At 47.6% G+C, this 26,249-nt stretch overlaps 2 protein-coding genes across 3 annotated transcripts in view; one reads left to right on the top strand and one right to left on the bottom strand.

Moving 5' to 3' along the window:
* Window positions 1–26,249, top strand: part of LOC141059269 (uncharacterized) — a 1,095,346-nt gene that overhangs the window by 396,388 nt on the left and 672,709 nt on the right. The window lies entirely within an intron of this gene.
* LOC141059257 (uncharacterized) overlaps window positions 24,646–26,249 on the bottom strand; it is a 33,346-nt gene continuing 31,742 nt past the window's right edge. The window contains exon 6 of one of the 2 annotated variants that reach the window (XM_073555573.1): window positions 24,646–26,117. In XM_073555573.1, the coding sequence (XP_073411674.1) occupies window positions 25,096–26,117 (1,022 nt within the window). In that variant the 3' untranslated portion in view covers window positions 24,646–25,095. The remainder of the gene's footprint in view (window positions 26,118–26,249) is intronic. The other variant, XM_073555574.1, reaches the window with a different exon arrangement.

Here is a 26,249-nt window from a genome sequence, read left to right as displayed (position 1 = left end):
TGGCATACCTGTCTAAAGGATGTGAAGAGCTACGTTCTCTCTTGTGAGTTACTGTATGTGGGTCGCCCTCCCAGGGCTGTGGGGTACTCGGTACCGGGCCGGTATCTCAGAGGGATGTGTCACAGTAGCGATGACCCGGTCCGTGGCCCTGGGCGCCCATGTAAAAGGGGTGAAACGTGGCTGATTATAGTTTGTTAGTGGATAATACGTGACGCCACCTGTGGTGCTCGGCAATAAAGGGGTTAAGCCGATGCTGCAGACAGATCCTCTGGGACAGATGGTATATGGCAGCAAGATGTAATAGCTCCTCACAGGTAGAGCTGTAGTCCCAGGGCAGTGAGAATAAGTGTTGAGGAAGAGGGTGCAGTGTCTGGCACAGTGATGAAGCAGTGCTGGAGAGGTTGCAGGGAGAAGGCAAGGACACAACAGGGTACAGTTTCTTTACCTTTACTTTGCTTGGCAAATGCAGTCCAGAATCCAGATTACAGATGGAGCAGGAGCTGGCCAGCCTGGAAGCAACTTAGGAATCTCTCTATGCAGATGGGTTGTGTAGTCTCCTTCCTAGCGCTTATTTTAGGTACTTGCAGTACTGTGTTACACTGAAGTTCCACTCGCTTGTTCTCTTTTGAACTCCCTCGTATGGCAGACAGCTGTAGCCTCCTTCTTCTGGCTCACCCGTTGCTGTTGTGCCTCCGAGTCTTATGTGGGAATAGAGCATTTGCAGCTTCCTATTCCTCCGGTTTCTGTTGCAGGAACATCAGTATCCGTACAACCTTGGAGACCGGGCTCCAGATCATGCGCTATAGCTGGGAATGAGCCTGAACTCTCTGCTCAAACTGCCAGCTCTTCTCCTCCACGTCCACACACGTTGCCCTCCTCACACGAACTAACTAATTTCCCTTCCTGGCCCCCAGAGATCAGCTCTTCCCCCAGTCTTGGTTCAGAGCTCCCTCTGCTGGCCTGGAATGGGAACTGTGCTGTGTGTTGTGATTAACTGATAGAGAGACCCTTTATTGCTTCCACTCATGACATCACACTCCCTAGGAGGAAGGTAATGCCACTGTGGCGACCATTCTCCTGGGGGCGCCACATTTGTGCACACTCTAAGACTCCTCAAGTGTTACCTACTGGATTGCTGCAACCACCACCTGTTCCTTCTCGCCCTTAGGCGTCTATTTCTATGGACTTTATAGTGGAATTGCCCACCTCTGGGGGAAATAATTCTATCCTGGTTGCAGTAGATTACCTTACTAAAGCTGCCCACTTCATTCCTTGTACTGGTCTTCCTTCAGCTAAGGAGACGGTAGATTTGGTAATTCAGGATGTGTCCCGACTGCATGGAGTTCCAGATGAAATCATCTCTGATCGAGGAGTGCAGTTTACCTCCAGATTTTGGTAGGGATTTTGTTCTGCGCTTGGTATCAATGTCTGTCTGTCTTCAGCATATCATCCTCAGACTAATAGGCAGACGGAGTGGACTAATCAGACTCTGGAGCAGTATCTTTGGTGCTATAACAGCCACTCGCAAAATGACTGGTTGAAGTTGCCAAAGAGAGTAAAAATAATTCCAAAATTTTCTTTAATTACATAAATAGTAAGAAACTAAAAAATGATAATGTTGGTCCCCTTAAAAATAGTCTGGGTGAAATAGTGGATGAGGATGAGGAAAAAGCCAATATGCTTAATGAGTTTTTCTCTAGTCACCTTCCACGACAGCATAGGAGGTTGTCTCCATACCCTAATGGGGGCAGGAAGCACAAAGAGGTTAAAAGTCCCTCACACCTCCTACTCGCCAGTGTCTTTCCTGTCCTCCATGGGGCATGTAGAGGTTACCATGGGAAGGTGACAGCAGCTTAACTCCTCTTAGCCGGGCAGTGGTGGTCGTGGACTCGGCCCTCCTCCGTTCTGCTCCCGTCACCCCATGTCCAGTGGCAGGGCTGCCACTAGGAATTTCGGGGCCCCATACTGGCAAAATTTTCGGGGCCCCCTTTAGACTCCGCCCAGGCTCCATCCAGCCCCGCCTCCACCACTCGAACTGTCCACAGTCCCACCGCTCTCTCTTGGATAAACTCCACTTCTCACCTATCACACATTAACAGTTCCCATCACCAGGTCACACATATAGCCAGCAGCTTTTGCTTTGGCCAAAAGATTGTTTTAAGTCGCCACCATAACAGGGTAGACACTTTTGGCCAGGCCCTACTCTACTGTAACCTATTAAATATTTGTTAAAATATGCAATACAATTTAGGTATATTTTTATTTATTTTTCAATTTTTTAAAATGACCAATAATATCACATACAAGGAACAAATACCACCGCACCATGTCCAGACCACAACTTACCACCACATACAAGGAACAAATACCTCTACACCATGTCCAGACCACATATTACCACCACATAGTGACCTATAATAAGACATACAAGGAACAAATACCGCCATACCATGACCAGACCACATATTACTACCATAGTGACCGAATAATATCACATAAAACGAACAAATACCACCGCACCATGAACAGACCGCAAATTACCACCACAAAGTGACCAAATAATAGAATATACAAGGGACAAATACCACTGCACGACGCCCAGACCACATATTACCACCACATGGAGACTGAATACTACAATACTGACATTAATTAAAAAAACATAATACTATGACCATAAGAGACATTATACACACAAGATCTGTACTTAGTATGCAGTGTCTGTGTACAGGTAATATAGTGATCAATGACATTATACACAGGAGCTCTGTATATAATGTACAGGTAACACAGTGATCACCGGTGACATTATACACAGGACCTCTGTACATAGTGTCAGTGTACAGGTAACACACTAACTCACCAGTGATGTCTCTAGGTGAAGTCCTTCATCTTTGTTTTTCATCTTTCATCCAGCACAGATCGCCATCACGTCTTCCAGCCAGGACTTGTCTCTGCAGGAAATAACACAGTTATCTAGAGCTCCGCTTGCAGAACACATTACTTATTTTTTCCCAACTTCTACATTACACCACATGAAGAAAAAAAGGCGACATAGTATCACTCTACACAGTAACAGGACCGCCCCCCCATTTACAACAGTATCCTCAAGAAAATAAAATACATCACTGCAGTAATAATATCCCTTAATTAGCCCCTATGGTAATAATATCCCCCATCCTGACTCCCGTGTGTCTCATTTTTGGCTTCAGCCATATGTTCTCCCATCCCACCCTCATCAGTATCCATTCTGCCCCATATGATCTCCCTCCTGACCAATCTGTCTAAATCGTATCCATCCTGCCCCATGACCCTGCTCCATCTATCTCCAATCATGCCCCGTGTCTCACATTCTGCCCCCTCCTGTGTCTCACTGTCACATTCTGCCCCCTCCTGTGTCTCACTGTCACATTCTGCCCCCTCCTGTGTCTCACTGTCACATTCTGCCCCCTCCTGTGTCTCACTGTCACATTCTGCCCCCTCCTGTGTCTCACTGTCACATTCTGCCCCCTTCTGTGTCTCACTGTCACATTCTGCCCCCTCCTGTGTCTCACTGTCACATTCTGCCCCCATGTCCAGCATTCTGCCCCAGTGTCTTGCATTCTACCCCCAGCGTCCATCATTCTGCCCCCAGCGTCCAGCATTCTGCCTCAGTCTCCAGCATTCTGCCCCAGTTTCGAGCATTCTGCCCCATGTCCAGAATTCTGCCCCAGCGTCCAGCATTCTTCTGCCCCATGTCCAGCATTCTGCCCCGTCTCACAGTCTGCCCTCATATCCAGCATTCTGCCACCAGCATCCAGCATTCTGTCCCCAGCGTCCAGCATTCTGCCCCATGTCCATTCTGCCCCCAGTGTCCAGCATTATGCCCCATGTCCAGCATTCTGCCCCCAGTGTCCAGCATTCTGCCCCATGTGCATTCTGCCCCCAGTGTCCAGCATTATGCCCCATGTCCAGCATTCTGCCCCAGCGTCCAGCATTCTGCCCCATGTCCATTCTGCCCCCAGCATTCTGCCCCATGTCCAGCATTCTGCCCCCAGCGTCCAGCATTCTGCTCCCAGCATTCTGCCCCTAGCGTCCAGCATTCTGCCCCCAGCGTCCAGCATTCTGCCCCCAGCATTCTGCCCCCAGTGTCCAACATTCTGCCCCCAGCATTCTGCCCCCAGCGTCCAGCATTCTGCCCCCAGCATTCTGCCCCCAGCGTCCAGCATTCTGCCCCCAGCATTCTGCCCCCAGCGTCCAGCATTCTGCCCCCAGCATTCTGCCCCATGTCCAGCATTCTGCCCCCAGCGTCCAGCATTCTGCTCCCAGCTTTCTGCCCCTAGCGTCCAGCATTCTGCCAACAGCGTCCAGCATTCTGCCCCCAGCGTCCAGCATTCTGCCCCCAGCGTCCAGCATTCTGCCCCCAGAATTCTGCCCCCAGTGTCCAGCATTCTGCTCCCAGCATTCTGCCCCCAGCGTCCAGCATTCTGCCCCCAGCATCCAACATTCTGCCCCCAGCGTCCAACATTCTGCCCCCAGCATTCTGCCCCCAGCGTCCAACATTCTGCCCCCAGAATTCTGCCACCAGCGTCCAGCATTCTGCCACCAGCATTCTGCCCCCAGCGTCCAGCATTCTGCCCCCAGCATCCAGCATTCTGCCCCCAGCATTCTGCTCCCAGCGTCCAGCATTCTGCCCCCAGCATTCTGCCCCAGCGTCCAGCATTCTGCCCCATGTCCATTCTGCCCCCAGCATTCCTGCCCCATGTCCAGCATTCTGCCCCCAGCATTCTGCCCCCAACGTCCAGCATTCTGCCCCCCGCATTCTGCCCCCAGCGTCCAGCATTCTGCCTCCAGCATTCTGCCCCCCGCATTCTGCCCCCAGCGTCCAGCATTCTGCCCCCAGCATTCTGCCCCCAGCGTCCAGCATTCTACCCCCAGCGTCCAGCATTCTGCCCCTAGCGTCCAGCATTCTGCCCCCAGCATTCTGCCCCCAGCGTCCAGCATTCTGCCCCCAGCATTCTGCCCCCAGCGTCCAACATTCTGCCCCCAGAATTCTGCCCCCAGCGTCCAACATTCTGCCCCCAGCATTCTGCCCCCAGCGTCCAGCATTCTGCCCCCAGCAGCCAGCATTCTGCCCCCAGCATTCTGCTCCCAGCGTCCAGCATTCTGCCCCCAGCATTCTGCCCCAGCGTCCAGCATTCTGCCCCATGTCCATTCTGCCCCCAGCATTCCTGCCCCATGTCCAGCATTCTGCCCCCAGCATTCTGCCCCCAGCGTCCAGCATTCTGCCCCCCGCATTCTGCCCCCAGCGTCCAGCATTCTGCATCCAGCATTCTGCCCCCAGCATTCTGCCCCCAGCGTCCAGCATTCTGCCCCCAGCATTCTGCCCCCAGCGTCCAGCATTCTGCCCCCAGCGTCCAGCATCAGGGCTGCCACTAGGAATTTCGGGGCCCCATACTGGCAAAATTTTCGGGGCCCCCTTTAGACTCCGCCCAGGCTCCATCCAGCCCCGCCTCCACCACTCGAACTGTCCACAGTCCCACCGCTCTCTCTTGGATAAACTCCACTTCTCACCTATCACACATTAACAGTTCCCATCACCAGGTCATACATATAGCCAGCAGCTTTTGCTTTGGCCAAAAGATTGTTTTAAGTCGCCACCATAACAGGGTAGACACTTTTGGCCAGGCCCTACTCTACTGTAACCTATTAAATATTTGTTAAAATATGCAATACAATTTAGGTATATTTTTATTTATTTTTCAATTTTTTAAAATGACCAATACTATCACATACAAGGAACAAATACCACCGCACCATGTCCAGACCACAACTTACCACCACATACAAGGAACAAATACCGCTACACCATGTCCAGACCACATATTACCACCACATAGTGACCTATAATAAGACATACAAGGAACAAATACCGCCATACCATGACCAGACCACATATTACTACCATAGTGACCGAATAATATCACATACAACGAACAAATACCACCGCACCATGAACAGACCGCAAATTACCACCACAAAGTGACCAAATAATAGAATATACAAGGGACAAATACCACTGCACCACGCCCAGACCACATATAACCACCACATGGAGACTGAATACTACAATACTGACATTAATTAAAAAAACATAATACTATGACCATAAGAGACATTATACACACAAGATCTGTACTTAGTATGCAGTGTCTGTGTACAGGTAATATAATAATCAATGACATTATACACAGGAGCTCTGTATATAATGTACAGGTAACACAGTGATCACCGGTGACATTATACACAGGACCTCTGTACATAGTGTTAGTGTACAGGTAACACACTAACTCACCAGTGATGTCTCTAGGTGAAGTCCTTCATCTTTGTTTTTCATCTTTCATCCAGCACAGATCGCCATCACGTCTTCCAGCCAGGACTTGTCTCTGCAGGAAATAACACAGTTATCTAGAGCTCCGCTTGCAGAACACATTACTTATTTTTTCCCAACTTCTACATTACACCACATGAAGAAAAAAAGGCGACATAGTATCACTCTACACAGTAACAGGACCGCCCCCCCATTTACAACAGTATCCTCAAGAAAATAAAATACATCACTGCAGTAATAATATCCCTTAATTAGCCCCTATGGTAATAATATCCCCCATCCTGACTCCCGTGTGTCTCATTTTTGGCTTCAGCCATATGTTCTCCCATCCCACCCTCATCAGTATCCATTCTGCCCCATATGATCTCCCCTCCTGACCAATCTGTCTAAATCGTATCCATCCTGCCCCATGACCCTGCTCCATCTATCTCCAATCATGCCCGGTGTCTCACATTCTGCCCCCTCCTGTGTCTCACTGTCACATTCTGCCCCCTCCTGTGTCTCACTGTCACATTCTGCCCCCTCCTGTGTCTCACTGTCACATTCTGCCCCCTTCTGTGTCTCACTGTCACATTCTGCCCCCTCCTGTGTCTCACTGTCACATTCTGCCCCCATGTCCAGCATTCTGCCCCAGTGTCTTGCATTCTACCCCCAGCGTCCACCATTCTGCCCGCAGCGTCCAACATTCTGCCCCAGCTCACAGCCTGCCCCCATGTCCAGCATTCTGCCCCCAGCGTCCAGCATTCTGCCTCAGTCTCCAGCATTCTGCCCCATGTCCAGAATTCTGCCCCAGCGTCCAGCATTCTTCTGCCCCATGTCCAGCATTCTGCCCCGTCTCACAGTCTGCCCTCATATCCAGCATTCTGCCACCAGCGTCCAGCATTCTGTCCCCAGCGTCCAGCATTCTGCCCCATGTCCATTCTGCCCCCAGTGTCCAGCATTATGCCCCATGTCCAGCATTCTGCCCCCAGCGTCCAGCATTCTGCCCCATGTCCATTCTGCCCCCAGTGTCCAGCATTATGCCCCATGTCCAGCATTCTGCCCCAGCGTCCAGCATTCTGCCCCATGTCCAGCATTCTGCCCCAGCGTCCAGCATTCTGCCCCATGTCCATTCTGCCCCATGTCCAGCATTCTGCCCCCAGCGTCCAGCATTCTGCTCGCAGCATTCTGCCCCTAGCGTCCAGCATTCTGCCCCCAGCGTCCAGCATTCTGCCCCCAGCATTCTGCCCCCAGTGTCCAACATTCTGCCCCCAGCATTCTGCCCCCAGTGTCCAGCATTCTGCCCCCAGCGTCCAGCATTCTGCCCCCAGCATTCTGCCCCCAGCGTCCAGCATTCTGCCCCCAGCGTCCAGCATTCTGCCCCCAGCGTCCAGCATTCTGCCCCATGTCCAGCATTCTGCCCCCAGCGTCCAGCATTCTGCCCCTAGCGCCCAGCATTCTGCCCCCAGCGCCCAGCATTCTGCCCCAGCATTCTGCCCCCAGCGTCCAGCATTCTGCCCCCAGCATTCTGCCCCCAACGTCCAACATTCTGCCCCCAGCATTCTGCCCCCAGCGTCCAGCATTCTGCCCCCAGCATCCAGCATTCTGCCCCCAGCATCCAGCATTCTGCCCCCAGCATCCAGCATTCTGCCCCCAGCATTCTGCCCCCAGCGTCCAGCATTCTGCCCCCAGCATTCTGCCCCCAGCGTCCAGCATTCTGCCCCCAGCATCCAGCATTCTGCCCCCAGCATTCTGCCCCCAGCGTCCAGCATTCTGCCCCAGCGTCCAGCATTCTGCCCCATGTCCATTCTGCCCCCAGCATTCTGCCCCCAGTGTCCAGCATTCTGCCCCCAGCATTCTGCCCCCAGCGTCCAGCATTCTGCCCCAGCGTCCAGCATTCTGCCCCATGTCCATTCTGCCCCCAGCATTCCTGCCCCATGTCCAGCATTCTGCCCCCAGCGTCCAGCATTCTGCCCCCAGCATTCTGCCCCAGCGTCCAGCATTCTGCCCCATGTCCATTCTGCCCCCAGCATTCCTGCCCCATGTCCAGCATTCTGCCCCCAGCATCCAGCATTCTGCCCCCAGCGTCCAGCATTCTGCCCCCAGCATCCAGCATTCTGCCCCCAGCATCCAGCATTCTGCCCCCAGCGTCCAGCATTCTGCCCCCAGCATTCTGCCCCCAGTGTCCAGCATTCTGCCCCCAGCATTCTGCCCCCAGCGTCCAGCATTCTGCCCCAGCGTCCATCATTCTGCCCCATGTCCATTCTGCCGCCAGCATTCTGCCCCAGGCCCCCTGGATAGCCGCTCTCAAAAAAGAAAAAAAAAATTCTTCTTGTTATCTGGCTGTGCTCCAGCGGCGAGGCTCCCTCCCTCTCCCAGTCCCACGTGGCACACTGACTGAATGAGGAAGTGGAGGAGCAGAGCAGTGTGTGACGTCAGGTGAGGGCGGAGCTGTGGCTGGACCATTGTGCAGGGGGGATTTCGGCGCTGGCTGGACCATGGTGCGGGGGGGGCCTGCCCGAGGGGCCCGGGGGGCCCGGCAGGCGCTGAGTCTGAATTTAAAATAAAGTTGCAGAAGCCTGTATAAAATGTAGGGGGGCCCCAGCGTGGATCGGGCTGCCAGCATGGTCGGGCCCCCCTAATCACCGGGCCCCATACACATGTAAGGCCTGTCATGCCCTGATGGCGGCCCTGCCCGCTACATCTGAGTACCAGCTTCCACACCGCTTGTGCCTCTCCTCTACCCCGACATCTACACTGCCCTGGGCCTACAGCTCCACCTGTGGGGAGCTTCACCATCTTGGCTGCAACACACCACCAGCCCCAGAGGATCGGCATGCAGCGTCAGCCTGACATCTCACTTGCCGAACACCACAGGTGGCGTCACGAACTATTCAATTAACTACATTCCACCATTCAATCTCCCCTTTTTACATTGGGCGCCCAGGGCCACGGACCGGGTCACCGCTGCTGTGACACATCCCGCTGACACCGGCCTGGTACCGAGTACCCCATAGCCCTGGGAGGGCGACCCAACTTCAGTGTGGAAGACAGTGTGAAGGGGATATGGCCTCTCTTTTAGTGTTTCCAATTATTTAGCATTATGGGCCAACCCTGAATTTCCTCAGGGCATGGATAACAAATTATTTATGGCATGGAAGCACTAGATGGAACCTAGGTGGTTAACTTGTGCAGAAACACTCGAAAAGTTTCAACTCCATCCTTCGCACTCCTTTCAGTATAGGCAGATCAAACTCTCGATAATGTAAAATCTGCAAGATGTTACATTCGAGTCTAGCCGCAATGAATTGGATAGCCTAATTCAATATTAAGGTGGTACTCCATCGATATCTATAATGTATTCAACAATGAAACCGAGTCTTGTCGCCCCTATCTGGATGCTTTTTATAAATACAGGAGGATGCAACTGGGCAATGTTGAGGCTACCTCCAAGATTAGGAAAGGATGGTCCATCTTTAGGAGACACATAATAAGTGAATCTTGGAGGGAGACTCAATTCAAAATCATGCATGGTGCTATATATGCATTTAATATCCATAGACCAGAGTCCTAACTCTGATAGACTAGCATGTCCTAGATGTCAACTTTCAAAGTCAGACTTATCCCATGGTTTATGGTCATGTCCCTATATTACCCCTTTTTGGGACTCAGTTTCACAGCTGATATCGGAACTATGGAGTTTCATGAAACAGTTGACTGTAATGACAGAAATTCTGCATTTTTGGGACGAGTCAGGAATGGAGGATGGTAGGAGATGGAAATTTCCAAGTCTCATCCATACTATCCTGATTCTGGCCAAGAAGCTGGTTCTTAAGAATTGGCTCTGCTCCTCTGTTCCGTCACTCTCTGGTTTGGTGACCCAACTACACCACAATCTGTTGATAGAACAGGGTGACGTGCTATTAAAAAAAGAGACATTAGCAGGGAAATTTTTGTTGAGGTGGAAACAATTTATTGGTAAATTCTGTACAAAAGACATGAGACAGAAAATTGTTGGACCATTCACTTCGACAAAATGGTATCTAATGGAAAATCTCAAAAGCAATTTGTGTTGTCTTCAAGTCGACTGAAATGTAGAGTTGTACTGTCTCTAGCTCAATTCTATGTAAGTACATCTGAGGTACAGCCTGAATGGGGAGATGAGATAAGTAGGATAAAGTGGAGAGGCTCCCCTCCCCCTCCCCATCCAAATCCCCCCCTTTAAATCTTTTCCCTTCTTTAGTGTCTTCTTTCTCTTTTCTTTACATTTACATTGATTTTATTTCTTTTTTCTGGATATGTCAGTAAACAGATGTATGAAAACAAATTCACACCATCATGCAATAGGCTCTTGAAAGTTTTCAATCTCTATGTATTAATATAGCAATTGAGGGACATTCTACTAGTAGTCCTTTCCTGGTCCGAGCACAACCCCGTATCAGGATTGGACCTTAATCAATGATGTTCTTAGTGACTTTTGTTGCTTTTGTTCTTTCTAATGTTGTCAAATGAAAAAATCCCAAAAAAAAATTTACATATCAAAAAAAAATTGTCGCGTTTGGAGGAGACAGAATGCTGAGTTGCATGCAAAGAACACCATACCTACTGTGAAGCATGGGGGTGGCAACATCATGCTTTGGGGCTGTTTCTCTGCAGAGGGGCCATGAGGACTGATCCGTGTACATGAAAGAATGAATGGGGTCATGTATCGTGAGATTTTGAGTGCAAACTTCCATCCATCAGCAAGGGCATTGAAGATGAAATGTGGATGAGTCTTTCAGCATGATAATGATCCCAGCACACAGCCTAGGCAAAGAAGGAATGGTTTCGTAAGAAGCATATGAAGGTCCTGGAGTGGCCTAGCCTGTCTCCAGATCTCAACCCCATAGAAAAACTTTGGAGGGAGTTGAAAGTCAGTGTTCCCCAGCAACAAGCCCAAAACATCACTGCTCTAGAGGAGATCTGCATGGAGGAATGGGCCAACATACCACCAACAGTGTGTCTCAACCTTGTGAAGACTTACAGAAAATGTTTGACCTCTGTGATTGCCAACAAAGGATATACAATTAAATATTGAGATGAGCTTTAGTTAATGACCAAATACTTATTTTCTACTATAATTTGAAAAATAAATCTTGCCAAATCAGACAAGGTGATTTTCTGGATTTATTTTCTCATTTTGTCTCTCAGTTGTAGTCTACCTATGATGTCAATTACAGGCCTCTCTCATCTTTTCAAGTGGGAGAACTTCCACAATTGGTGACTGACTAAATACTTTTTTCCCCACTATATAAAACTCCCATATAATATTCCATTCTTATACGCACTCCATGCGCATCATGTTATTGTAGAATTTGTTAATAATATATATAGTTTCTCCGAGTTATTTTTGAAGGTCAACAAAATACGATTTTCATGTAATTCATTTCTCACACACTAGATATGATAATGACTTCTCTCTGTGTGAGATTTTTGATGTTTAACCCCTTCATAACCAAGCCTATTTTGACCTTAATGACCAGGCCATTTTTAGCAATTCTGACCACTGTCCCTTTATGAGGTAATAGCTCAGGAACGCTTCAACGGATCCTAGCGATTCTGAGATTGTTTTTTTCGTGACATATTGTTCTTCATGTTAGTGGTAAATTTAGGTAGATAATTTTTGCATTTATTTGTGAAAAAAATTGAAATTTGGCAAAAATTTTGAAAATGTCGCAATTTTCAAATTTTGAATTTTTATTCTGTTAAACCAGAGAGTTATGTGACACAAAATAGTTACTAAAGAACATTTCCCACATGTCTACTTTACATCAGCACAATTTTGGGAACAAATTTTTTTGTTAGGAAGGTATAGGGGTTAAAGACAAGCAATTTCTAATTTTTACAACAAAATTTACAAAACCATTTTTTTAGGGACCACCTCACATTTGAAGTCACTTTGAGGGGTCTATATGGCAGAAAATACCCAAAAGTGACACCATTCTAAAAACTGCACCCCTCAAGCTACTCAAAACTACATTCAAGAAGATTATTAACCCTGCAGGTGCTTCACAGGAACTAAAGCAACATGGAAGGAAAAAATGGACATTTTAATTTTTCAAACAAAAATTTTCTTTTAGCATCAATTATTTCATTTGCACATGGGCAACAGAATAAAATGGATCATAAAATTTGTTGGGCAATTTCTCCTGATTACACCGATACCTCGTATGTGGTCATAAACCACTGTTTGGGCGCACAGCAGGGCTCAGAAGGGAAGGATCGCCATTTGACTTTTTGAATAGAAAATATGCTGGAATATTTAGCAGTTGCCATGTCACGTTTGGAGAGCTCCTGTGTGCCTAAACATTGGAGCTCCCCCACAAGTGACCCCATTTTGGAAACTAGACCCCACCAAGGAACTTATCTAGATGCATAGTGAACACTTTGAACCCCCAGGTGTTTCACAAATTGATCCGTAAAAAAAAGTATTTTTTTCACAAAAATTTTCTTTTAGCCTCAGTATTTTCATTTTCACATGGACAACAGGATAAATTGGATCCTAAAATTTGTTAGGCAATTTTTCCTGAGTACACCGATACCTCATATGTAGTCATAAACCACTGTTTGGGCGCACGGCAGGGCTCGGAAGGGAAGGAGTGCCATTTGACTTTCTGAATGGAAAATTAGCTCCAATCGTTAGCGGACACCATATCTCGTATAGAGAGCCCCTGTGTGCCTAAACATTGGAGCACCCCCACAGCTGACCCCATTTTGGATACTAGACCCCCTCAAGGAACTTATCTAGATTCTTCGAGCCCCCAAGTGTTTCACAGAACTTTATAACGCAGAGCAGTGAAAATAAAAAATAATTTTTTTTCCTCAAAAAAATCATTTTTTAGCCAACAATTTTTTATTTTCACAAGGGTAACAGGAGAATTTGGACCCCAAAAGTTGTTGTCCAGTTTGTTCTGAGTACGCTGGTACCCCATATGTGGGGGAAACCATTGTTTGGGAAGTAGTGACGTTTTGAAATGCAGACTTTGATGGACTGGTCTGCGGGCGTCATATTACGTTTGCAGAGGCCCTAATGTGCTTAAACAGTAGAAACCCCCCACAAGTGACCCCATTTTGGAAACTAGACCCCCCAAGGAACTTACCTAGGTGTGTGGTAAGCACTTTGAACCCCCAAGTGCTTCACAGAAGTATATAACGCAGAGCCGTGAAAATAAAAAATCATTTTTTTCTTCAAAAAATGATTTTTTTTAGCCCGCAATTTTTTATTTTCACAAGGGTAAAAGGAGAAATTGGACCCCAAAGGTTGTTGTCCAGTTTGTCCTGAGTAAGCTGGTACCCCATATGTGGGGGGAACCACTGTTTGGGCACACGTCGGGGCTTGGAAGAGAAGTAGTGACGTTTTGAAATGTAGACTTTGATGGAATGGTCTGCGGGCGTCATGTTACGTTTGCAGAGCCACTGATGTGCCTAAACAGTAGAAATCCCCCACAACTTACCCCATTTTGGAATCTAGACCCCCCCAAGGATCTTATCTAGATGTGTGGTGAGCACTTTGAACCTCAAAGTGCTTCACAGAAGTTTATAACACAGAGCCGTGAAAATAAAAAATTATTTTTTTCCTCAAAAAAAATCATTTTTTAGCCCGCAATTTTTTTATTTTCCCAAGGGTAACAGGAGAAATTAGACCCCCAAAGTTGTTGTGCAATTTTTCCTGAGTACTCTGATACCCCGTATATTGGGGTAAACCACTGTTTGGGCACACGTTGGGGCTTGGAAGAGAGAGAGCACCATTTGACTTTTTGAACGCAAAATTGGCTGGAATCAATGGTGGCTTCATGTCGCGTTTGGAGACCCCCTGATGTGCGTAAACAGTGGAAACCCCTCAATTCTAACTTCAACTCTAACCACAACACACCCCTAACCACAACCCTAACTCCAACACACCCCTAACCCCAACCATAACCCTAACCCCAACACACCCTTAGCCCTAATCCGAACCCTAACCACAAGCCTAACCCTAATTCCAACCCTAACCCCAACACACCCCTAACCCTAATCTTAACCCTAATCCCAATCCTAATCTTAATTCCAACCCTAACCCTAATTCTAACCCTAATTCTAACCCTAATAGAAAAATAAAAATATTTTATTTATTTTATTTGTCCCTACCTATGGGGGTGATAAATGGAGGGTGATTTACTATTTTTTTTATTTTGATCACTGTGATAGGATCCATCACAGTGACCAAAATGAAAGAATGGAATCTGCCGCCTGGCAGATTCGACGGGCGCATTGTGCATGCCCTCACCATTTTTGGAAGGTCCATGGTGGAGGGACACCAGGAGCAACAGCGGAATTCAGAGGGTACCAAGGGGAGGGGGTGATCAGAAGGCGGGGGAGTGGAGGGAAGGGGAGGGGGAGCAGATGCTGACGGCAGCGGCAGATCGCCACCGTCAGTCAGTGGCGGGGCAGATCGCCCCCATCAGTCAGTGTGGGGGGGTCAGAATACTGTCTCCAGCCATGGCGATGATTTTTCAGCATCTGCCATGGCTGGATTGTAATATTTCATCAAATTTCATTGATGAAATATTACTATCACTCTGACTGGCTGTTTCACTTTCAACAGCCAATCAGAGCGATCGTAGCCAATAGAGGGCTAAGCCACCGCCCTGGGGTGAAGCACAAAGGGTCCTGTATCTGTGGGTCAGGTCACATTTTAGTGACCCCGGTCACCTGACCCTGCAGGAACGTGATTTATACCATGACGCCTACGTTGGCGTCACTGGTCATATTGGCACAGGATTTCATGACGCCTATGTAGGCGTCATTGATCGGGAAGGGGTTCCACTAGTTGGACAACTCTTTCACATTCATCATGTTTGGTCCTCTTACAATAAAAACACTTATATGAACCTCCCATTCTGGCATCGGTTCAGTGGTGTCGGCACTTATGTTTTTGGAGCTCTTTTGAGGTTTTTACGTAATCTGAGCCCTGTGCCCAATAAGTGCTGATGTTACTGTACCCACTTTTGGACAAATCGTGCATCTTAAGGCAGTCAGAGAGCAGCTGCAGCCCTGGCTTCCTGTTGATGTTCAATACGTCCGAAGGTGGTGTGGTGTAGTAACCATTGTGTCCGCTAGGGGCGCTGTGTGGATATCCCAAGAGAACGGATGAGTGGCAGAAACCTGAAGGATGGTTATGTATCTCAAAGTGGGTGGCTTTGAGATGGAGATTTGTGTATGTGTGATCAGCAATATCATTGCTGAGGTATTGTTTCAAAGTGTAAGGGAGAAGTCTTCAGGTAACTAGAGAGATGGGCGGGTTCGGGTTACCTACAAACCCACCCAGGGGTGTGTCTGAAAACGCCTGTATTAAAAGGCTATTATAAGTGTGTGAAGGACCTGTGATGAGGTCATAGTCACGTGACCCGGTGGGCGTGGCTATAGACCATATAATGTGGCCAGGGTGGGTCACATGTGGTGAATGCTGGGACCTGGTTGGTCCATATGGAGCTTCCTGCCTGACAGCACGTGTGTACGCTGTGAGCAATGGCGATGTGTGCCTGAGAGTTCCCTGGAGGGAATAAACATGTGCGGGATGCTGAAGCCGCAAGAGGAGCCCTGACGTGGGTGAGATAATTGTGAGGCTAAGAGAGCCTGCGTACTGGACACTGATAACCAGAGTGAAGCACTATAATGGACGCTATGCAGATGTTATGAAGTTATGTTGCTTCTATGGTTTATGATGGTGAATAAACTGCAAGGACTGTTATGATTTGTTGGAAAATCCGTGCCGTATATGGCTTTGTTCGCTGCCTAGCGAGAATCCCATACTTAGATGACAGCGCTACCTCACATTTGGTGGAGAAAGCAATGGGCAATATTGTAGCCTTGTTGCTGGGAGCAACGGAAGAGGACTGCAAGGACGGTTGCCTAGGGCAACGGTTTCCAAAAAAAAAGCGTATGTTGCAGTGCTGGCAACGCTGAGCCAGGAAGGCTGATGGTTGGGGAAGCCACTGCCCGGCTGTGGTTCTGGAACCGTGGGGCGGCCTAGTGAGTAAGGCACTGTCCGAATCGGTGAGCCCAGTGCGGCCATTTCCTCAGGAGAAAGACGGGTCGGCTCCCTGAATAGCACCCGCTGCGCCCTGTGTGTTGGACGGTCTCAGGCGGAGATGGTACGTCCTGAATAGCACACAGACAGGACACGTGAGTTTTGTGTTGGTGTGGCCGGTGTGTTGGGAAACCCTGGGAGGAGGGTTGCTCCCTGAATAGCACCTGGTGTGCCCTGTGTGTCGGACGGTCTCAGGCGGAGACGGTACGTCCTGAATAGAACACAGAAAGGTCACGTGAGGTTTTTGAGTTTTTTTGTGTGGTGTTTTTTCTTTTCTTCTATTCTCAACTCAGCCTGCGGTGGCTCAGTGGGAGTCAAGAAGGTGACAAGTGGCTTGATGTGGCTCAATGGGGTCACAAAGGTGACAAGCGGCTTCCGGTAACTCAGCGGGGTTACGAAGGGGACAAGCGGCTTCCAGTGGATCGGCAGATCCACGAAGACGGCACAGCAGGAGCTGCAGTGACTCCAGCCACTGTGTGTGTTAACAGGAGCCGGTGGTGTCGGTGATCGGTGACAGCAGGAGCTGTGGTGGTGCCAACAAGGACTTGTGTGGTATCGTTAAGACATAAACTGTGTTGTGTGAACTGTGGTCTGAGAAGACTGGTATAACGGACATGGGGAGGTCCCGAAAGGGGGTGGAGTCCCAGAAGGGGGCGGTGACCCAAATCAGGGTGGTAACCCAAAAAGAGGTGGAGTCCCAGGAGGGGATGGTAACCCAAGTTGGGGTGGTTCAGGAAGTAGCAGCACTGGTTGACTCAGTGGGTATGTCTGGAGTACCGCAGTGTATGTGTATGTCTTGGGAGGAATGTGGGATATCCTTTCTGGGTAGTAACGATGGGCCGCAGGTGTGTACCGTGATGCTGTGCCTGGAAGGAGTCCCTGGTAGGCTGAACTCAAAGAGTCAGATGACTCTGACAGGAACTCCGCTCGTTTTATCTCTGACCGATAAAAACGTCAGAGTTCGCTGCGTCCACGGGGTCATTGTGAATTATAAAGTGGACAGAGTCCTAATTGAGATGACAAGGGGGGAGTGCCAAGGCGGTAGAATGCCACCAAACTTAGTGCATACCTTTGAGAGGTGCCGGGACTATGTCATGTTTGATGATATGGGGCAGGAGAGTAGAGACGTTTCTACTGTAGGGCTAGCAGACACGGAGGCGCCGACACAACCTGACGTGGACAGGCCAGACGTAGGGGCGACCGGAGAAAGAATGGCGTCGGACGAACGTACTGACCTGACGTCACCTGAAGGGTACAACGGTGTGAATGAGAAAGGTGTGGTAAACAAAAAGAGCGGAGCTGACACACGGACAGAGAGTGTCTTGGGGGTTTTCCGTACGGTGTGGTGTGACTGTGACGTGTTGTTGCCAGTAGCCACTACTAGGACAGAATCTAGTGCGGTGCTGACTGAAACTCGTGACAGGACTGATAGTAACCTGATCGAGAAAATAACGGGAGTAGAGACACAGTCAGAGGGTAACTGGGGGGGTTCACTCGACTGACGGGACTAACCCAGGGGTACCCTTTGACGATATGATTAAAGAAGTACTGGGGCAACACAGGCTGGCCAAAAGAGAACAAGAGCAGGAGATTCAGTTAGTAAAAGAGACAGTGAAGGAACATCTTGAACGAGAAAGTGTGATGAGACAAACGGCCGAGCACAGAGTGGAGGAGCTCGAGAAAGTAGTCTTGAAGCTCAGAGGTCACCTGTCAACGTGGCACAGCATGAACAACGCCTTAAGAGAAGATGTGGAAGGGCTTGAGAAAGAAGACTTGGAGCTCAGAAGCCATCTGTCAATGTGGCAAAATGTGAACAAGACCCTTAGGGAAGAAATGGAAGAACTCAGAGGAATAGTTAAAAGTATTCTGCGGGAGAAATTGGACGAAGACTTACCGCGGTGGAGCGCAAGTGATAACAGGGCAGAACGGCCAGTAGCCCTCAGGGCAAAGGGCAATGAAGTGGTCAAATCATGTGAAGTTGGTGAGTTAAGAGCTGAAGAAGACAGTCGGGTCAACTGTAGTGAAGAAAGTGTTTGTGGTAAATCTAGAGCCTTCGGTCCAGGAAGAGAGCAAGACCACAACCTTCCAGTCTGTGATTGATGTACCAGAGGACATGCAAGAAGCCTGTGCGGAGGAAGGTGTGCATGAGGCTTTCAAAGAAGCGGTCAAAGCATGTAAGGTGCGCTGGGCACCAGAGACTCGGCAGTTGGTGATAGTATCGGACAGAGAAGTGTTATGAATGAGTCACCGGAGGAGGAGAAAACAAAAATACAAGCTAAGTCCAGAAAACCAGAGAGGTTGGTAGCTATCGGATTGCAGACCCTGATCCTATATACCACAACTAACAGTAGCCGTGGGGGGTTCCTACGGTGCCCTAGACCCCTCGTCACAGCCGGAGAACTACATAAGCCTAAAGAAGGAAAGGGGAAATCTAAACTGCCCCAGAGCAGACCCCAAAGCAATAGACAGCCCCCAACATGTATTGTCGGTGAAATACAGATGAAAACACAAACACAGACAGAAAGACAGGCTGAGCAAACGATGGGGCCCAACTAACTAGATAGGACAGGACAGAAAAGATGCTGGCTGCAATCCGCAAAAAACCCTATCAAAAATGTCCCAACCGTCTGATAGGGAAAAGGCCCTGAAGTCGCTAGACTTCAAAATCACTAAATCAGCACTCAGGTATATTCTGAAAACAGAGCAAAGAGATAAACTGATCAGAGACAAAAATGGAATTCAGCCAGTCCCAACCAGGACTGGCTGAATATAAACACTGTTATGATTGAGTCACCGAAGGAGGAAAAAGCAAAAATACAAGCCAAGTCCAGAAAACCGGAGAGGTTGGTAGCTATCGGATTGCAGACCCCTGATCCTATTCACACAACTAACAGTAGCCGTGGGGGGTTCCTACGGTGCCCTAGACCCCTCGTTCACATCCGGAGAACTAAATAAGCCTAAAGAAAGAAAGGGGAAATCTAACCTGCCCCAGAGCAGATCCCAAAGCAATAGACAGCCCCCAACATGTATTGACGGTGAAAAGCAGATGAAAACACAAACACAGACAGAAAGACAGGTTGAGCAAACGATGGGGCCCAACTAACTAAATAGGAAAGGACAGAAAAGATGCTGGCTGCAATCCGCAAAAATTTCTGCCAAAAATAATGTCCAACACATCTGATAGAAAAAGGCCCTGAAGTCACTAGACTTCAAAATCACTATATCAGCACTCAGGTATATTCTGAAGACTGAGCAAAAGATCAACTTGACCAGAGACAAAAATGGAGCTCAGCCTGTACCAACAAGGGCAGGCAGAACACAAACACTAAGTAAACAGACACAATCTCATGGAAAAATAAGAGAGCAAAAACTTAGCTTTCAGAAGACAGGTACTGAACTGGTTTGCAAGAGCTCAGAGCAGAAAGGATCACCAGCAACCCTGCAGGGCATCAGCTGCCTTATATCCACTCAGTGATTCCGGGTGTCCAATCACGCTCCGCCTGTTCAGATGACAGGTTCTTCCCATCCCAATCAATTTCACTACCTCTCTTCACCAGCAGAGGGAGTTCATCAGACATCAAAGGTGAAGGGGAGAATGAACTCACAACAGAGAAGAAACATCAAGCCGAGTAGCTGTCCTGAAAGGGATGCATCTACAATGTCTCCACACCAAACAGCGGGTCAGGCAGAGTAATGAACAGGCTGCTCGACGCCTAGTTAGCAAGGGAGGCTATGGATCAGCTGGGTTTGCGGAAAGATGTGGTGCCGGTACCCAAAGCTCTGATTGGGAGAATCATTGGAAGATCCGGGAAGGTAATGCAAGACCTTGTGAATATCTCCGGTGTGGTGAGATTGAGGATCCCTCCTAATGATGATGAAGACCTGGTATCCAGTGAGGTGGGTAGGATGCCCATCATGGCAGTTGGCTCTGTAGAAAGCCTGAGAGACTTTCGAATGCTCGTGGAGTATCGAGTGGGGTACCTGCAAGAAATTGAGCAGTTGAGGCTGGAACGCCGGTGAATTAATAAAGAAGTACGGAATACCAGGTGGTGGCCGCCTCCAACCCAACAAGATGTAAGGACCCGAAGGGTTCCACCAAATGACAGGGCAGATGGCCGAAGAATGTCAGCAAGTGGTAGTTTGACTGGCAAGATGACGTTGAGAGACCGTAGTTCTTGTGAGACCCTGAATGAGTCAGACTCAGGCCAGGCAGTAGGCCTGATTAAGACTGATGACCGTACCAACCGGGGAAGCTGGTCGGGGAACGGAACAAACAGAGAGAGGAATGTGGTGACTAGACAGTGTCTGATGACGCAGACAGACTGTAACTGGAGGGTCAAAGAGCAGGACCGATATTCTGACCGCTGGGGGCGGGGGAGGCCTAACGTAGAGAGGAGGCCGTATGACAGTTGGAAAAGGTTCTCTCGACCTGTGGGGCAAGGTGTGATGAGTGCCCGGTCTCGAGAGCCTGATGCAATGTGTGTTCAACCCCACAAGTTTGAACAGAGGGGCGAGGTATGTGGTGTAGTAACCACTGTGTCCGCTAGGGGGCGCTGTGTGGATGTCCCAAGAGAACGGATGAGTGGCAGAATCCTGAAGGATGGTTATGTATCTCAAAGTGGGTGGCTTTGAGATGGAGACTTGTGTATGTGTGATCAGCAATATCATTGTTGAGGTGTTGTTTCAAAGTGTAAGGGAGAAGTCTTCAGGTAACTAGAGAGATGGGCGTGTTCTGGTTACCTACAAACCCACCCAGCGGTGTGTCTGAAAACGCCTGTATTAAAAGGTTATGTGAGTGTGTGAAGGACCTGTGATGAGGTCATAGTCACGTGACCCGGTGGGCGTGGCTATAGACCATATAATGTGGCCAGGGTAGGTCACATGTGGTGAATGCTGGGACCTGGTTGGTCCAGTGTGGAAGGTCCCGCTGAGGAGCTTCCTGCCTGACAGCTTGTGTACGCTGTGAGCAATGGCTATGTGTGCCTGAGAGTTCCCTGGAGGGAATAAACGTGTGCAGGATGCTGAAGCCGCATGAGGAGCCCTGACGTGGGTGAGATAATTGTGAGGCTAAGAGAGCCTGCGTACTGGACACTGATAACCAGAGTGAAGCACTATAATGGACGCTATGCAGATGTTATGAAGTTATGTTGCTTCTATGGTTTATGATGGTGAACAAACCGCAAGGACTGTTATGATTTGTTGGAAAATCCGTGCCGGATCTGGTTTTGTTCGCTGCCTAGCGAGAATCCCCTACTTAGATGACAGCGCTACCTCACAGAGGGAATAGTGAAGCCGGACCTGATTGGGCGCAGGGCTCGTGTGATGCAACAACCTCACATAAGCCCCAGGACAGTGAGTCTCGACACCGCTAAAGAGGAGCCGGCACGCCACCGGAGTATAAATGTTTTTACTTTAATGAGGCAAAACATGAGGAATAAGTTCACTGAGAAAAAAATTATATATATAATTATCCCTTGATTAGAAGATTCACTGACAAAAGGATAAAACTAAACTTTATTAATTCCAAATGTAAAACTATACCCACAATTCATCCCTGAAGGTTAGTCAGAAGGTGAGTTATAGAAAGAACATATACCTCACATCTCAGTATACAGGGTGAGGTGACGTATACACACTCACTCTCCAAGCCTCTCATATCTACGGGTTTCATCGTCCTCACTAAAACAACTTCTCAGGAGAGTTTATTTAACCCCTTAACGACCGCCGATACGCCTTTTAACGGCGGTAATTAAGGGTACTAAAACCACAGCGCCGTTAATTCACGGCGCTGTGATTTAAGTGAATAGCGCCCCCCAGTGTCTGATTTTCTCCGGGGTCTCGGCTGCCGGTAGCCGAGACCCCAGAGAACATGAATCGGTCGGTTTTTACCGACCCCCGCTTTTGCGATCGCCGTTATTAACCCTATAACGGCGACCGCAAAAAAAAAAAAGCCGCGATTTTACATTTAATTTCTCTCTCCTCTGATGTGATCGCACATCAGAGGAGAGAGAAATAGGGTCCCCGATCCCCCCCCCGGTACCTCTCCGTGGCCCTCCGTCCCCTCCCGGTGGTCCCACGTCCCGCCGGCATCCTCCGATGGGCGCCGCCATCTTGAAAATGGCGGGCGCATGCGCAGTGCGCCCGCCGGGAATCTGCCGGCTCCGGCTGGCAGATTCCATTCATTATTTTGATCACTATGATAAACGATCATAGTGATCAAAATAAAAAAAATAGTACATAACCCCCCGTTTATCACTCCCTTATATAGGCCAATATAATGAAATAAAGAAAATATTTTTTTTTTCAGTTTTCCATTAGGGTTAGGGTTAGGGTAGGGTTAGGGCTAGGGTTAGGGTAGGGTTAGGGCTAGGGTTAGGGGTAGGGTTAGGGCTAGGGTTAGGGTAGGGCTAGGGTTGGGCTAGGGTTGGGCTAGGGTTAGGGTTGGGCTAGGGTTAGGCTAGGGTTAGGGTTAGGCTAGGGTTAGGGTTGTGCTAGGGCTAGGGTTAGGGCTCGGGTCACGACTAGGGTTAGAATTAGGGTTAGGGCGAACAAGAATTAGGGTTAGAATTAGGATTAGGGATTAGGGTTGGGATTAGGGTTAGGGGTGTGTTGGGGTTAGGGTTGGAGCAAGAATTGAGGGGTTTCCACCATTTGCCAACTTTGGGGGTCTAAAAATTGGGGTCTAAAAAATCAGTTTTGTGGAAATAAAAAAAGACTTTTTATTTTCACGGCTCTGCGTTTATAAACTTTTGTGAAGCGCTTGGGGGTTCAAAGTGCTCACCACACATCTAGATAAGTTCATTAGGGGGTCTAATTTCCAAAATGGGGTCACTTGTGGGGGGTTTCCACTGTTTAGGCCCATCAGGGGCTCTGCAAGCGCAACATGATGCCCGCAGACCATTCCATCAAAGTCTGCATTCCAAAATGGCACTCCTTCCCTTCCGAGCTCTCCCATGCGCCCAAACAGTGGTTCCCCCCCACATATGGGGTATCGGCGTACTCAGGACAAATCGCATAACAACTGTGCGGGTATGATTTCTCCTGTTACCCTTGTAAAAATAAAAATTTGGGGGCGAAAAGATCATTTTTGTGGAAAAAAAATGGATTTTTTATTTTCACGGCTCTACGTTATAAACTTCTGTGAAGCATTTGAAGGTTCAAAGTGCTCACCACACATCTAGATAAGTTCCTTAATGGGTCTAGTTTCCAAAATGGGGTCACTTGTGGGGGGTTTCCACTGTTTAGGCCCATCAGGGGCTCTGCAAGCGCAACATGATGTCCGCAGACCATTCCATCAAAGTCTGCATTCCAAAATGGCACTCCTTCCCTTCCGAGCTCTCCCATGCGCCCAAACAGTGGTTCCCCCCCACATATGGGGTATCGGCGTACTCAGGACAAATCGCATAACAACTGTGCGGGTATGATTTCTCCTGTTACCCTTGTAAAAAATAAAAATTTGGGGGCGAAAAGATCATCTTTGTGGAAAAAAATAGATTTCTTATTTTCACGGCTCTACATTATAAACTTCTGTGAAGCCCTTGGGGGTTCAAAGTGCTCACCACACATCTAGATAAGTTCCTTAATGGGTCTAGTTTCCAAAATGGGGTCACTTGTTGGAGGTTTCCACTGTTTAGGCACATTAAGGGCTCTCCGAACGCAACATGGCATCCGATCTCAATTCCAGCCAATTCTGCGTTGAAAAAGTCAAACGGCGCTCCATCCCTTGCGAGCTCTGCCGTGTGCTGAAATAGTGGTTTACCCCCACATATAGGGTATCGGCGTATTCAGGAGAAATTGTACAACAAATTTTGTGGTTGATTTTCTCTTTTAACACTTGTGAAAATAAAAAAAATTGGTTCTGAAGTAAATTTTTTGCAAAAAAAAGTTAAATATTAATTTTTTCCTTCCACATTGCTTTAGTTCCTGTGAAGCACTTAAAGGGTTAATAAACTTCTTGAATGTGGTTTTGAGCACCTTGAGGGGTCTAGTGTTTAGAATGGTGCCACTTTTGGGTATTTTCTGTCATGTACACCCCTCAAAATGACTTTAAATATGATGTGGTCCCTAAAAAAAATGGTTTTGTAAATTTTGTTGTAAAAATGAGAAATCGCTGGTCAACTTTTAACCCTTATAACTTCCTAACAAAAAAAAATTTTGCTTCCAAAATTGTGCTGATGTAAAGTAGACATGTGGGAAATGTTATTTATTAAGAAATTTGTGTGACACATCTCTCTGATTTGAGGGCATAAAAATTTAAAGTTTTAAAATTGCAAAATTTTCAAAATTTTCGCCATATTTCCATTTTTTTCATAAATAAATACAAGACTTATCGAAGAAATTTTACCACTAATATGAAGTACAATATGTCACGAAAAAACACAGTCTTAGAATCAGTGGGATCCATTAAAGCGTTCCAGAGTTATAACCTCATAAAGGGACAGTGGTCAGAATTGTAAAAATTGGCCTGGTCATTAAGCTGCAAACTGGCTCTGTCGCTAAGGGGTTAATAATGACCCTTATTCAAGCGACACTAGACAACAAAAAAAAGCTAAAATCATGTTATCCGAAACAGTCAGAAAACTATCCATATACAGGCAGACCTCAGACTTCAAACTATATACTTTGTAAATTTCCCACATTAAGAAAATGAAAAAGGCTTCTCCTCTGTGTGACTGCTCTGATGTCTAAAAAGATCTTTGTGGTTAAAACATTTCCCACATTCTAAACAGAAAAAAGGCTTCTCCCCTGTGTGAGATCTCTGGTGACTAATAAGATATGATTTATGTGCAAAACATTTCCCACATTCTGAACATGAAAAAGGCTTCTCCCCTGTGTGAGTTCTCTGGTGACGAACGAGCTCCGATTTCTGTGTATAACGTTTCTCACATTCTGAACATGAAAATGGCTTCTCCCCTGTGTGAGTTTTCTGGTGACTAGCAAGAAAAGATTTAAGTGCAAAACATTTCCCACATTCTGAACAGGAAAAAGGTTTCTCTCCTGTGTGAATTACTTGGTGTGTTCGAAGATTCCTTTTATGGTTAAAACATTTCCCACATTCTGAACAGGAAAAAGGCTTTTCCCCTGTGTGAGTTCTCTGGTGACTAACAAGATCTGATTTCTGTATAAAACATTTCTCACATTCTGAACATGAAAAAGGCTTCTCCCCTGTGTGGATTCTCTGGTGCTTAACCAAGGCTGTTTTCTCTTTAAAACTTTTCCCACATTCTGAACATGAAAAAGGCTTCTCCCCTGTGTGGGTTCTCTGGTGCTTAACACAATCTGATTTATTGCTAAAACATTTCCCACATTCTAAACAGGAAAAAGGCTTCGCTCCTGTGTGAATTCTCTGGTGAGTAACCAAATTTGATTTCCATGTAAAATGTTTCCCACATTCTGAACATGAAAATGACATATTTGCTTCAGAAGCAGTTTGTTTTTCAATGCTTATTTTGTGACTTTGATTTTCCTTAGTAGTCAGTAAAGAGCCAGAAGACAGGACCTGTTTCATAGGATCAGATGACAGATCTTTGCTATGAATGGATGATAGTATATCTGGAGTAATAGCAGTCATTTTAATTGTATCTTGTAGGATCTCATAATCATCAGATTTAAAAATTGAAGTTGTCAGCTGTCCCTCTGATCTCCTGGCACAGTCATCTGCTGAGATAAAAACAATTATTATTTTTGAATAAAATGTCCTTGGGTTTTATATTTTTGAACATTTCTACTTAATCTGTCCATAATAATGGCAAGCTATGTAAAAAACTTTAATTATTTACAACACAATGACAG

This window comes from Dendrobates tinctorius, unplaced genomic scaffold, assembly GCF_039654945.1.
Source record: "Dendrobates tinctorius isolate UK_male_01 unplaced genomic scaffold, ASM3965494v1 ptg000226l, whole genome shotgun sequence".
Taxonomy (NCBI): Eukaryota; Metazoa; Chordata; class Amphibia; order Anura; family Dendrobatidae; genus Dendrobates; species Dendrobates tinctorius.
The sequence above is the reverse complement of the archived record's forward strand: the minus strand, read 5'-3'. Positions and strand labels throughout refer to the sequence as shown.